At 42.4% G+C, this 14876-nt stretch overlaps 1 protein-coding gene across 2 annotated transcripts in view; it reads left to right on the plus strand.

Moving 5' to 3' along the window:
• Window positions 1-1704: 1704 nt before the first annotated feature.
• Window positions 1705-14876, plus strand: part of ptprn2 (protein tyrosine phosphatase receptor type N2) — a 1022449-nt gene continuing 1009277 nt past the window's right edge. For both annotated transcript variants that reach the window (XM_073054872.1, XM_073054874.1), the window contains exon 1: window positions 1705-2212. In XM_073054872.1, the coding sequence (XP_072910973.1) occupies window positions 2131-2212 (82 nt within the window). In that variant the 5' untranslated portion in view covers window positions 1705-2130. The remainder of the gene's footprint in view (window positions 2213-14876) is intronic.

Genomic DNA, 14876 nt, shown 5'->3' on the forward strand with positions numbered 1-14876 from the left:
CAACATATCCTCTGACTGTGTTGGTCATTGGAGTAAACGATGCATAAAGTGTATGTTTCAATGTATTGATGTACAGGTGATAAAGCAATTTTTTCTTTTAAGTCATTTATTTAAAAAGTTAAAAATGACTGGAACAAGACCACAGGTGCGAAGAACTTCCGATGTCTCAAGGCTGAGATGATTGACTTCCAACAGCTATAACCATTTTTCCCTGTGCATGGTATTACCCCAAACAGTGGAAGGTCTTCCCAGTTATCTCCAATTTAATTTTTACAAGGCTTTCTTGATATCGTACTTGGTCAAATGCTGCATTGATGTTAAGAAGTGTTAATTTCACTCAGTTACTGAAATCTACGTTTGGATCAGCTTGAACTGGAAGAAGGTCGAGATGTCTTGCTCCAATTCTGGTGAAAATATGTTGATCTCAGTGCCCAAGAAAAGATGTACATTTCAATAGAGGAAGTGCAATGATGATTGATGAGAGATGACGGGATTTTTGTATGAGCCGAGATTAAGTAGACTAGGCCTGTCCTCTAGAGTTCAGAAGAATGAAAAGTGATCTCATTAAAATGTACAAAATTCTGCATACCAAATGTAGATGTAAATGAAAGAGAATGATAGATTTTGAAATGTTAAGGGAATGGAGTATGGGGGTAGTGCAGGAATCCAGGGCTGAGATAATGCATTAGCTGTGATCTTCCTGAACAGCAGAGAAGACACGGGTTTGTTTCTTATATTCTTGTGTTATATTGGTGATTTGTGCAAAAGGCACCCAGATGTCTGAACATAAAGTTCCATACATTATCTTTAAAAAATATGCTAAAGTGGTTGAGTTTACTGTTTACCACATTTTTATTAGCTATATTCATCCTATTAGCTATATATAAAGCAATGAAGTCTCCCCCATCCTTACAATCTATATAGCTACACAGTTTTGCATCATCTGCAAACTTGCGGTTATTACACTTGCTCCCCTTATCCAACCAATTAATGTAGAAGCCTAGCACCAATTTTTATTAACACCTTTTTAGAACCCCAACTGGAAAATAGAAAAATAAAGTTATGCTCTAAGCACCTTTGGAAAAGGAAATAATTATTTATTAGCTTGAAGACTCTTCACAGACACATACTCTTGCAGGAATTGCCTGGTCTGTAGAATGTTTCTGGAATGTTCTGCTCTTATTTCATGCTTAGGCAGCTTTATGATTTTAATTTACTGGAAAACAACTAAATTTGTTAAGGAGTCTTTGCAGATAAAAACCGTGCACCCAATGGAGCATTTTCATAAATTCACTGGAGTACGATGCTACACGTTTAGTTATTTAAATGAGATGAAATTAGATTACAATCATCTCACATACATACTTTTTATAATAAAATAAGTCGTATATAATTCAAACTGAAAACAATGGCTTTAAGAGTAAGGAATCACGTCAAACCTAAACTAATAGTCAACTGAAATAGTTTAAAATCGCATCAATAGTATTGGGATCATAAGTGGAGAGGAACCCAACTCAGAACGGTGCTTCAAATTCCACATAGATAGTTCTCGGAAACCTTTGCTTTGACGGCGTCAATTCGAACAGTTGTGATCAACGGTGTGCAACGCCTGCAACAATTAATTAGCTTCTTCCCTTGGTCACCAGGCAGCAGCACCAGACGACTGCTGATGTCACTGCTGGAGAACAGGCTGAGGTCGCCTGCTACACAGGTAGAGGTTTCATCCAGCAGAGGCGATCGGCAGGCGGAAGGGCCTGCGCTGTCATGGTTGGCAGCATGCGGGTCCGGTCAATGTACGGTGATTGACGTACGGAGAGTGAATCCCGGCTTGTGCGAGGACTGGCCGAAGCCGATGACTGACAAGACGTTCGAATGCGGTGATTGACAGGGAACCGGGACGTCTGAATGCCGTGATTGACGCGGAGGGAGGCCGGCCCATGAGCGGTTACGTAAGGCAGAGGACGGCCCCGGGAGCAATGATTGACAAAAAGAGGGCGGAGTGAAGCTTGTCGATTTTGAAGCGGCTGATCACTGCGAGTAGCTGGAGAGCGCCGCTTCGCTTCACCCATCACACATCTCCCTTTCATCTCGCCCAGAATGGATTGCTAGTCGAAGTGCAATGGATGAAGAATGATGGAAGTGGTCTACTCCATCCTCCTGCTCCTGTTGGCTCTCCAGTCCCGTTTGATCGTGCGAGCGGACAAGAAATTCGGTAAGTTTGTTTTGTAGCTTGTGCTATTTTTTTAAAGGATACCCACTCTGTCAGGTGAGGATCTTGTTCGATGCGGGTGCATCAGGTTGCGCATCTAAATCTCTGACATGCGACAGAAAAACAGGCTGCAAAAAAAAAGGAAACCTGGCGTTCATCCTTCCATGAACCTGCGTGATAATGGGCTGGGGTTGTCATTTGTGCGTAGCAGACCTGCAGGTGCATCGGATCTGACTTCAGACGGGCGGTTGCGGGCGGCTAAGGCGCGCACACTGGTTTAAATAGTACCAGCACTGGTAACCGTGTTAACTTTTGCCTCGATACAGAGCCCAGCTAGAAACCATGCCCACCCATCACGTCAGATACTTCGCTGTAGATTTTGATAAATGCCTGCTCCTGTTGTCCTGTGCAGGCGGAATTACTTCGTTGTGGTTATTGACTGTCCGCTGACCGCCCTCTGGGATCAGTAGGAAGATAAGTGAGAGCAGAAGTAGATTCAGCCCCTTAAGATGCGCGGTCATTGAGTGATATCCTGCTTGATTCCCTTCGGCCATTCCACTTTCCCCTCATAATCCACACATCACTTTATCCCCGTAGTTTCCAAGCCATTAGTCTGCATGGATGAAGTGGGCCGAAGATCTTTCCGCCAGTACCAGTACTTGTGCATCAAAAGGGTAAATCTCTTAGTCTGAGGCTTTCCACCCCTAAACCTCTTTTTTTTTAGGATCCCCAGCTGAATAAACGTCCTACAGCACTTACATTGGGCTCAAATCTCTCGCCGTGAAACTATTCCCTCTAAACCCAAGAACTGTACAGTTGTTGCATTTCTGTAGTTACGGAAATACAAATGAGGACAGGAGCTCGCTGCAGCCAGCTCCGCCATTCTTCCAATCTACCTCACAGTGGCCATTTGCACTTTGTTTACCTAAGGGCATGACACATTCATTGCAACTATAAACACATGTTCTGCCTTCTCTCTGGAACACCTGTGTACTTGTGTGTGGAATGATGTGTCAAGATAACATGCAGGCAAAAGCTGTATCTAACCTGAGACTATACGCCCATCATCTCCTTCCTCACCTGGTTCCACCTGTTTCTTGCCAAGCTCCCCTCCCCCTCACCTAGGGGTAGATATTGGCTATCTACTCTCTACACTCTCACCCTTGACATGGAAGGCATGGAGCCTTTGCCTCCAAGATATTTGCCTGAACCACAGAGTTTCTTCAACAGTTTGTTTTTACGCACCAGTGATTCCAGCAGTCTCTTGTGTCTCAGTTTGCCTCATATCTGTTTTAAAAGGGTGTGTCCTTTTTTTAAAGGAATTAAGACTGCACAAAGTATTCCAGACTATACCCTTGCCAAAGCTCTATATCATTTCATTGAGATACTTTGCCATAGAGGCTAATACAGATATCGGCCACTTTATTAGGTACATCTGCTTATTAATGCAAATTTCTAATCAGCCAATCATGTGACAGCAACTCAATGCATAAAAGGATGCAGACATGGTCAAGAGGTTCATTTGTTGTTCAGACCAGACATTGGAATGGGGAAGAAATCTGATCTAAGTGTCTTTGACCATGGAATGATTATTGGGCACAGACGGGGTGGTTTGAGAATCTCAGAAACTGCTGATCTCGGGATTTCCGTGAACAACGGTTTCTACAGTATACAGAGAATGGTGCAAAAAAGTTTAAAAAAAAGCTTCCAGTGGGAGGCAGTTCTGTGCGCAAAATTGCCTTGATAATGAGAGAGATCAAAGGAGAACGGCCAGATTGCTTGAATGCGAAAGTAACTCAAATAACCACTGGTAACAACAGTGATGTGCAGAACAGCATCTCTGAATGCAAAACAGATCAAACCTTGAAGTGAATGGGCTACAGCAGCAGAAGACCATGAACATACACTCAAAGGACATAATGTACAAGTGGTATCTAATAGAGTGGACACTGAGTGTATGCTATCTTAATTACTGTACATGTTGATGTTATGTTTTCTGTGTACTAGGACACCCAGTCTTTCTGCATACTAAACACCTCTCAATCCATCACAGTTCTGCAGCCAATATTTCCAATTAAAGTTGATAACCTTCCTTTACTCCATGTGTCATATTTTTGCACATCCCATTAACACATCTAGTGTCAGGCTTGCAGGATTTGACTTGGTGGGGAACTTGAGGGAGTACTTGAGAACCCCAAGTACTCACTGACTGTACAAGCAATGAGATTTGACGTTGTAAAGATCGTCGGTACATGAAATGAAGGGGACGTGTGGAGTGCTGATGATATATGATGACCAAGAGGATAGTGAGTGGGAGATGAAGAACAGTGATAGAGAAGACAGACCTGCTGATTATTTTTTATGGGGTGATGAGTGGATAATATTTTCTGTTTAAAGGGTCCTGGGCATCCTTGTACATAAATCACTGAGATCCAACATAGAGGGGCAGTTAGGTGATTAGAAAGGCAAATACTTTGCTCTTTCAAAAGGATTTGTATATAAGAATAAGGATGTTTTTCTATAATTAAAATGACCCTTGGTAAGCCTGCACCAGATGTATGCATGGTTCAATTTTGGGTTAATTTCTTAAGAAATGATGTACTTATTTTAGAAGGAGGACTGGTTCCTAGAATGGCCGATCTGTCCTACGAGATGAGACTGAATGGGGTAGTTCTTTATTCTCCAAAGTTTATTAAAATAAGAGTTGACTACTTTGAAATACTCAAAATTCTTAAGGGGACTGAGTGGATAGAAGGGAGGATGATGATTTGCCTGGCAGAAGAGTCTGGGACCAAGTATAAGAGGCTGGACATCTAGGACTGAAATGAGAGGATGTTTCCTCACTTAGTGTGTGGTGTTTATGGAATTCTCTTCACCAAAAAGCTTTGGAAGCTTGGACCTTGGTTGTTATCAGATAGAGATAAGTGAATCTCTGTATTTTTAAGCTTCAGTGGATATGGGTGACATGAAACTTTGACAAGCTTCTATAGATCATATAGGAGAGTATCCTAACTGGTTGCATCATAGCCTGGAATGGAGACACCAAAGCCCAGGAACAGAAATGTCTTCAGAAAGTGGTGGATGCAGCCAAAACCCTGAGTACATTTATATGGAGCCCTGCCACAAGAGAGTAGCATCTATAATCAAGGACTCTCCAACATCCATCCCGTGGTCTCTTCTCACTACAGCCATCACGCAGGAAGACAGGATCCTTAGGACCCACTTCACCAGGCTCAGGTACAGTTACTACCCGGCAACCATCAGTCTCCTGAACCGGCATGGATAACTTCACTCACCACAATTCAACCTACAGACTCACTTTCAAGGACTTTTTACAACTCATGTTCTCAGTATTATTTTTTTTTAATTTACATAATTTCTCTTTGCTCATTGGTTTTTTGTCAATCTTAGTTTGTGTATAGTTTTTCATAAATTCTGTTGTATTTCTTTATTTCCCTGTAAATGCCTGAAAGAAAATGCATCTCAAGGTTTTGAAGGAACGTAAACTATTATCTCTGATCCAGTTGAATGGTGGAGCAAGCTTTTCATGTTTTTCAAAGGCTTTTGCACCCTCTTGCACTCCAGTCTAGTGTTACATCGTAAGCCAAATAGGTCATGCACACTGTCAGAACATCTGTGATTGAACAGAGACTGGACAGAATTGAGGTCCATTCACACTGGTCTTAGCACAAAACCACAGGTAACAGCTGGCTGAGCTGAATATTATCTGCCTGTTCGCACTCTCTGTTTTTAATCTTTCATTTATTACTCTCAATCCCTTGAGCACTTGCCCTGTATAATAGCATCTTGGATGTTACCTTATCAAATGCTTTTTGAAAATCCCATTGCATTGCACCTGCTGATTCAGCTTTAAGTACTGTGTTACGACCTCAGACCTAATAATTATAGGCATGGTGTAATAATCTATGCAGGATTATTTTTGCAAGTGTATACGTAATTATAACAAATTGTAGGCGTGAATAGAAGGAGTGTTCAACTTGGGCTCCATTATTTTGTGATCTGCTACACTTTTTAATGAAAGAACTGAATCACTAATGACCTCACCTGGTCCCTCAGTATCATTTCCCTGAACGAGAAGGCACAGCAGCACCTCCACTTACTGAGGAGATAGAGGCAAGCAAGGCTGCCCCCCATCACTTTAACCTAATTTTACAGGAGCACCATCGAGAGTGTCCTGACAGACTGCATCTCCATCTGGTAGGGGTGCAGCCGAGCATCGGACCGGAAGTCCCTACAAAGGACAGTGAGAGGATCATAGGGGTCTTCCTGCCATCTAGAGGGGACGTTTATCAGGAGTGCTGCATTCTCAAGGCCCTTGGTATGATCAAGGATCCCACCCATCCATCCAGCATCCTCTTTTGACTTTCTACCATCAGGCAGGAGACTCTAATGCATAAAAACAAGAATGGTCAGGATGGGAAACAGTTACTTCCCTCAGGCCATTAAGTTTCTGAACTCCATGTTGCATCACATTCGAAGTGTCACCGGTTAATCTTTTCTGTACCCTATAAAATTTAATTATGCACTTTATTTTGTTTATTTATGTGTAATTCATCTGTTGATTTTATCCTTACTTTCCTAAATTATTGTGTGTCATATGTGTGTTATGTGTACTACTGTGCTTTATGCCCTGGCCCAGGGAAACATTGTCTTGGTTGGCGGTATACATGTATATAGTTAAATGACAATAAACTTGACTTGAATAAGGCACAGATGCTGAAAGTCTTGAGCAACACACACAAAATGTTAGAGGGACTCAACAAGTCAGCTGGCATCTATGGAAGGGAATAAACAGTCACCGTTTCAGTTACTGATGAAGGATCTCGGCCTGGAACATTGAGAAATTTAGTCTCTTCCATTGAAGCTTATATGCATACCTTCTTTCCTGCACTCTGCTAAAATACCCCGTGCATCCCAGTCTTTAAGGCATTAGAAATAATACTAATATGATTGCAGCTTGTTCTGGTATGAAAGGGTTTAGGACGTGTTCAATTTCACTAGCAATTTGGTACCAGCATACAGATGTGAACAAATATTATTTGAAATGCTAATTTACTTCACTGTAATGACTGAAAAAACAACTCTGAACTCCAGTCGAGAGATGGATTTGGCACTGAGAGGTTAGATGGAAAATCTGGCAGACAAGATTAATAACAACTGTTTCTAGGAAATAATTAAATCACTGTGTTGTAATTAAGAGCTGAAATGAATGAAAGGTGTTTAGAAAAGACAAATAAACTTTTCACTAGTGAAGATTTATTCAAAGGCAGATTTGGTAGAACAACAAAAAGCAAACACAAAATTCAGTTTCTATTTTGGGCAATGCACACAAATGTTCAAGGAGCTCAGCAGGTCGGGCAGCATCTATGGAGGGAAATGAATAGTCAACCTTTTGGACCAAGAGCCTTTATCAGGACTGTAGTGAAAGAGGACAGAAGCCAGAATAAAAAGGGTGGCTGGAAAGTGAGGAGAAGGATCTGACAGGTGGTAAGTGAATTGAGGTGAGGAGGAAGATGGGTATGTTGTTGGGGAGAGGGGAAAGAAATGGGAATGATGTGAGAAGATGATAGGTGGAAGAAGCAAATTTAAAATCTGCTTGGAGAGGACAGTGAATCATGGATTTGTCACTGGAATAAAGGGAAGGAGGTGTGCAACTGCAGAGGGGAATTGGTCTGTTTCACCAATGTTGAGGAGGCCGCACCTGTTTAGAAACCTGTTTGCTGGTGAGGGAGGAGGTGTAGGGGCAGGTACAACATTTAGAGCAATTGCAGAGATACTGCCCGGGGTGTGTTTGGTTGGGAGGGACAAGCAGACAAGGTAATCACAGAGAGTTCCATCCCTGTGAAAAGCGAAGAGAGGCGACAGGAAGATGTGCCTGGTGGTGGGATCCCATTGGAGTTGGCAGAAATTGTGGAGAATGATATGTTGGATGTGGAGGCTGGTTGGGTGGAAGGTAAGGACAAGGGGGAGTGTCACTGGAAATTGTGTGAGGCAGATGTGCAAGAAACATTTCTATTTACTTATAGATGAGGCTCAAGAATTATTTAAATATTAAAACCAATATCTATTTATCCTATAGTTCTGTTAAACCCTTATTTTTAGAATCAATGAACTAAACCGAAATTTAGAATTTAGTGGCATGTGTCTAATCTCTACAGTTCTCCCTCTGCAACTGGATAGTTGTTCTCATTGGTGGACCACAATCATTTGTCATCTGTCCGACCTCGCCGAAGGTTGGTAACAGCATCTCCTCAATGACCATCAACACAGGTGCACCCTAAGGCTGCATGCTCTACACTCTTTATAATCCTGTCTGTGAGGCTAAGCACAGCTGTAGTGCCACGTATAGATTTGCTGATGACGCCGCAGTTATCGGACAAGTTACAGGCGATGATGGGTATTGAATACAGGAGCGAGATTGGAAATCTGGTTGAGCTGGTGTCACAACGACAATCTCTCGCTCAACTAAAACTAAAGCGCTGATTGTTGACTTCAGGAAAGGGCAGGAAGGTAAACATGTGCCAGTCTACATTGGAGGATTGGCAGTAGAGTGAGCCAGCAATTTTAAATTCCTGGGCATTAAGATAGCAGCTGACCTGTCCTGGGCCCAGCACATAGATGCAATCACAAAGAGTGCGGCAGCATCTTTATTTCCTGAGGAGGTGAAGGAGGTTCAGCTTTTCACTGAATACTTGTAGCAAACTTCTACGGATGTGCTGCAGAAAGTATACTGAATGATTCATGGTCTGGTACCACAATTTGAATGCAAGGAACTGAATGCGTAAGTCCTGTCCGGTAATCATACATCTTGTAAATGCCACATATTATGTCATATTTTCTCCTTTACACGTGAATGTCAGAACGTGAAGGTCTGTTCTCCACCTTGTAGTATAGTTTCCAAGATTAACATTTTCAGCACTGGAGCACTAATAGCATTCAGGTTATTTTTATGTTATTCCATGACAAGCCATTTTATTTCCATGTAGGACACCAGATCTGCAAAGCAGATGTTCTGTTCCATGCTTTGCCAAGTGAACTGGCTACTAGTCAGTCTTAGGATAAGATTCAAACAGGGGCAATGAGCTTCCTTGAAAAAGTGCAACACCCATATTGGACCCTGAGTGGAGGAGGACTATTTGGTTGGTATTGAGAACATTTTGGTTGGTACAAGTACAGAAGCCCTGTATGATTAACAGTAGGAGCACAAAACCTCACAAGTGGCCCATCTACCTGCCTCATTATGCTTCCCTATCCCACCTGTCGTTCCCACATTGGCCTCAACAATTGTTTTGGAACCTACGAAACGGGAGTGGAAGCAAATCATTGACGCAGGAGATTGCAGATGCTGGAAATCTGAAGCAACATAGAAGGTTCCTGGAGGAGCTAATCAGGTCTGGCTGCAACTACTGAGAGAAATGGACAGTTAGCATTTTGGGTTGAGACCCTTCATCTGGATGGTCAGTGCATCCTCTCAAATAAACAGGGTGAACATCCCAGGCTTTGGGTGTATATGTAAAGACTTGCACTGAATCATGGTGCAGCCGATACAATGGTATGATCTGGATGATGAGGTGGTAAATTGGATTAGTAAGTATGCAGATGATACTAAGGTAGGTGGCGTTGTGGATAATGAAGTAGGTTTTCAAAGCTTGCAGAGAGATTTAGGCCAGTTAGAAGAGTGGGCTGAATGATGGCAGATGGAGTTTAATGCTGATAAGTGTGAGGTGCTACATTTTGGTAAATGGGCTGAGTGCGGGCCAGTGGGACTAGGTGAGTGTAAGCATCGGCATGGACTAGAAGGGCCAAGATGGCCTGTTTCCGTGCTGTATATGGTTATAATGTTCTCAATGTCTAAGGCTTTGTGGCGAAGGACTGCAATCTGAAGTTCTGCAGCCACCAGGTCCTGTGTAAAAGTCTGCAAATACACAAACAGTATATTGTAATCTGTGTCAATGACCATCGTCCAGTATCACTTAAATCCACGGTGGTGAAATGTTTTGAGAGATTGATGATGAAACATATCAACTCCTGCCTGAGAAGTGATGTGGATCTGTTCTGATTTGCCTACCAGCGCAACAGGTCCACAGCAGATACCATTTCATTGTCTCTTCATTCAACAGTGGATCATCCGGATGGCAAAGATGCTCTTTAATGACTACAGCTCAACATTCAAGGCTATCAGCCCTCAAAACTAATTAATAAGCTAATTAATAAACTAATTAATAAGACCCTGGCCTCAATCCCTCCCTGTGCAATTGGATCCTGGATTCCCAGTCATCTTGAATTGGCAACAGTATCTCTTCCACAGTCTCCATCAGCACAGGTGCACCACAAGGCTGTGTAATTAGCTCCCTGCTCTGCTCACTTTACACATATGATTGTGTGTCTAAGCACAGTTCCAATGCCGCATTCAAGTTGGCTGATGACACGGCTGTTGTAGGCCGAATCAAAGATGGAGACGAACCAGCATGTAGAAGGGAGATTGAAAATCTGGCTGAGTGCTGCCACGACAACCCCTTACTCAGTGTCAGCAAGATCAAGGAGCTGATTAATGATCGGAGGTCAGTGAGCCAGTCCTCATCGGGAGATCAGAGGTGGAGAGGATCAGCAACTTTAAACTCCTCAGCGTTATAATTTCAGAGGATCTGTCCTGGGCCAAGCAGGTGGCACCTTTATGAAGCAAGCACGCCAGCGCCTCTAGGTTTGCAAAGGTTCGGCATGGCATCTATAACTTCGACAAACCTCTATAACTGTGTGGTGCAGGGTACAATGACTGGCTATATCACAGCCTGGTATGGAAACACCAATGCCTTTGAACGGAAAATACTACAAAAAAAATAGTGGATACGATCCAGTCCCTCATGAGTAAAGCCTTCCCCACCATTCAGCATATCTACATGGAGCATTGTTGAGTGAAAGCAGCACCCATCATCAGGGACCCCCACCACCCAGGTCATGCTTTCTGCTGGCTGCAGGATCCTCAGGACGCACGGCACCAGGTTCAGGAACAGTTATTACCTCTCAACCATCAAGCTTCAGAACCAGTTTAGAACTCAGCTTCACTTGCCCCATCAGTAAAATGTTCCCACAACCTATAGACTCACTTATTCATTTACCTATCTATCTATCTATTTATTTATTTCTATTTGCACAGTTTGTTGCCTTTTGCCCTCTTGGACACAGACTTTCATTAATTCTATAACGGTTATTAGATTTTCTGCGCCTACCTGCAAGAAAACAAATCTCAGAGTTGTATATGCTGATAGATATATTTTGATAATAAATGTACTTTGAACTTTGTTCAAAGAGTGATTCACTATCAGAGTCTTTCCCACAGGGGTAGAAATGTCAAGACACTAGAGGACAGATATTTAAGATCAAAGGGGAAAGTTTAAAGGAAAACTGTGAGGCTTTTTTTTTTGCACAGCATCTGGAATGAGCTTCTGGGTGTGGTGGTAAAAACAGGTATGATTGTGGCGTTTAGATAGTCCTGAATAGTGGGAAGATCACATCTGCAGATGTGCTGGGCTGTCCACACCACTCTCTACAGAGCCCTGCGATTGAGGGAAGTACAGTTCCCGTACCAGGCAGTGATGCAGCCAGTCAGGATGCCCTCAGTTGTACCCCTGTAGAAAGTTCTTGGGATTTGGGGGCCCATACCAAATTTCTTCAACTGTCTGAGGTGAAAGAGCCGTCGTTGTGCCTTTTTCATCACATGAGATCCTCGGTGGTGTGTATTCCGAGGAACTTAAAGCTGTTCACCCTCTCAACACCAGATCCATTGACGTCAATAAAGTTGATTTTGACTTGCTTCAATGAATATTATGTTGGCAGTACTGGAATTGGTAGTCATTGCTTTCTTGGTGCTGATAGTTAACTTGCTGCCACTTTCAATGGGATCTATGACCTGATGCCCATTCAGTGGACAGGTCCCAATCAGATTACCCTTGCATACATACCATTTTCGGTTTGTATCAGCTGATATGTGACTTCCTGCAGCCTGTTTTGTTGTCACTGGAGACAAATAGGCTCTAAAATAATGTTTTGACATTTTTGTGGAGTACTATTACAACAGACCTTCACTCCAGGTCTATTTGCCCTGCCCAGTACAGAGTTTTGTGGGCGAGCCTTTACTTGGCTGTAGATCTGTGGTTCCATTTAATTGACTTGTGGTTTATCTGTCCCCAGTTGCTGGCCATCTCTGCCGGGTTTTCATACTTCTGTACAACATTGAAGGAGACTACCTTGACCCATCTAATCTGTGCCAACTCATAGTGCAGTTCCATGCTCTCTTTAATTATCTTTGTAGCCTGTTCTTCTCACGAAAGTTAGAATCTGTGGAGGGCCAGAATAATGAGCCGTGGGTTTACTGCTCCACCTATGACTGTAAGAAACTGCAGAGAGTTGTGGATACAGTTCAGCACATCACTAGAAACAGCATCCCCTCCGTAATCTCTGTCCACCTGCCTTGCCTCCTCTGTAAAGCAGCCCGCATAATCAAAAACCCCACCCACCCTCTCCTCTCACCCCATTGGGCAGAAGATAAAAAGCCTATGATACCACCAGGTTCAAGGACAGCTTCTATCCCACACAAAATGCCAGAGGAACTCAAAGTCAGATAGCAATTAAGGAGAGGAACAAGTAGTCGACATTCCCCAAAAATGCTGACTGTTTATTCCCATCCATAGATGGTACCTGACTTGCTGAGTTCCTCCGGCATTCTCTGTGTGTTGCTTGAGATTTCCAGTATCTGTAGCATCTCTTGTGCTTACAGTTTCTATCTATTGTTTTACAACTATTGAATGATCCCCCTGCATGATAAGATGGACTCTTAACAATCTTACATGTTATAGCCTGAAGAAGCGTCTCAGCCCAAAACATCAATAATGTACTCTTTTCCAAAGATGCTGCCTGACCTGCTGAGTTCCTCCAGCATTTAATGTATCTTGCTTTGGATTTCCAGCATCTGCAGATTTTCTCCTGTTTGTTATAACCTTGCATTTTGTTGCCTACCTGCACTGCACTGTCTCAGTATCTGTAATATATATTCTGCATTCAGTTACTGTTTTCCTATCTACTATCTCAGTGCACTGATGAGATGAAATGATCTGTATGGATGGCATGCAACACAAAGTTTTTTCATTGTACCTCAGTACATGAGAAAATAATAAACCAATTTACCGATCTGCATTGTAAATAATCACTTCATAATGTTTGTTGCATAGAAATGAATTTTAGTAAATTACAGATCAACCTAATTTCTGAATCTTTTCCATCACATTTTTAGTAACTATAAGGTCAACCTGTTTAAATATAATTGAGGCTGCCGCCCAGTTCTTGTAGTTCAAAATTCATTTTCACAGTGTCTTGCATTCATGATTACAGAGGCTGACGGTGAGTAATCCATTTATTGAGCACATTTGGCTGTTGACAAGAGTAACAGGAATAGTTGGTAGGTTTCCAAGAGCATCTTTCTATTCCATACATCAATAATTGTTTGCCTTCACAAAGCAATGCTCATTGACTGCTTTGGTGAGTAAATGGGGGCCTGGGGGAGGGAAGCAGTTTCAGAGAAATTTGTCAGCAAGCACTGTATCAACAGTCTCCTCTCCTATCTGATTCCTGTTTCTTCAGCCCTTTACCTCTTCCACCTATTACCTTCCAGCTTCTCACTTCGTCCCCACTTCTCCACCCACCCTCCTCTCCCCTCACCTGGTCTCACCTATCATCTGTACTCCTTTTCCTACCAACCCTCCCCCCCCCGACCCCCGACTTCTAATTCTGGCTTCCTTTCCAGTTCCAATGAAGGATCTCTCAGCCCAAAATGTTGACTCTTTATTCCCTCCTGACCTGTGGAGTTCTTCCTGCATTTTGTAGGTGTAGCTCTGTGTAAGCATTCCTTGCTTTCAGCTGCTATTTTTCACCTCTTCCCAACCTCATTGTTAGTTTGGTTGCAAATGCTTTAGACATTATTGAAGCCATGCGGCAAAGCATACAGGAGTAGTTCATCAATCCAGACGTTAAGTGATTTCATTACAGTTGCTGCCTTCACAGTTACTTCTTGGTTATTTGTTTTTGACTTATTGACAAGGCCAGCATTTATTGCTTTGGAGAAGATGGAGGGGAACTGCTGCTCCTGCGCTGCTTCGACTGGTAGTTGATGGGCTACTGTACTCCAGGATTGAAGAAGAAGGGCCACGTACTGTACTTGCACATGAGGATGAAGCGAGACTTGGAAAGGATCCTGCAGATTGCTATATTCACAAGTTCCTGAAGTCTTTGTTTTATTTATCCAACCTCAAGCATTTTGAGTCTTGCATCATTCAAAACTGCACCGATATCCTCATTTAGAGTTATTCAAAAGTTCAAAGTAAATTTATTTTCAAAATACAAATATGTCACCAATTACAACCCTGAGATTCATTTTCTTGTGGGCATACCTAATAAATCTATAATAGAATAATAACTATAATAAAATCAATGAAAGATCGCACCAATTTGGGTGTCAAACAATGTGCAAAAGTCAACCAACGGTGCAAATACAAAAAGAAAGAAATAATAATCATAAATAAATAAGCAATAAATATCAAGAGCATGAGATGAAGAATCCTTGAAAGTGAGTCCATAGGTTGTGGAAACATTTCAG

This window comes from Hemitrygon akajei, chromosome 8 (assembly GCF_048418815.1).
Source record: "Hemitrygon akajei chromosome 8, sHemAka1.3, whole genome shotgun sequence".
Taxonomy (NCBI): domain Eukaryota; kingdom Metazoa; phylum Chordata; class Chondrichthyes; order Myliobatiformes; family Dasyatidae; genus Hemitrygon; species Hemitrygon akajei.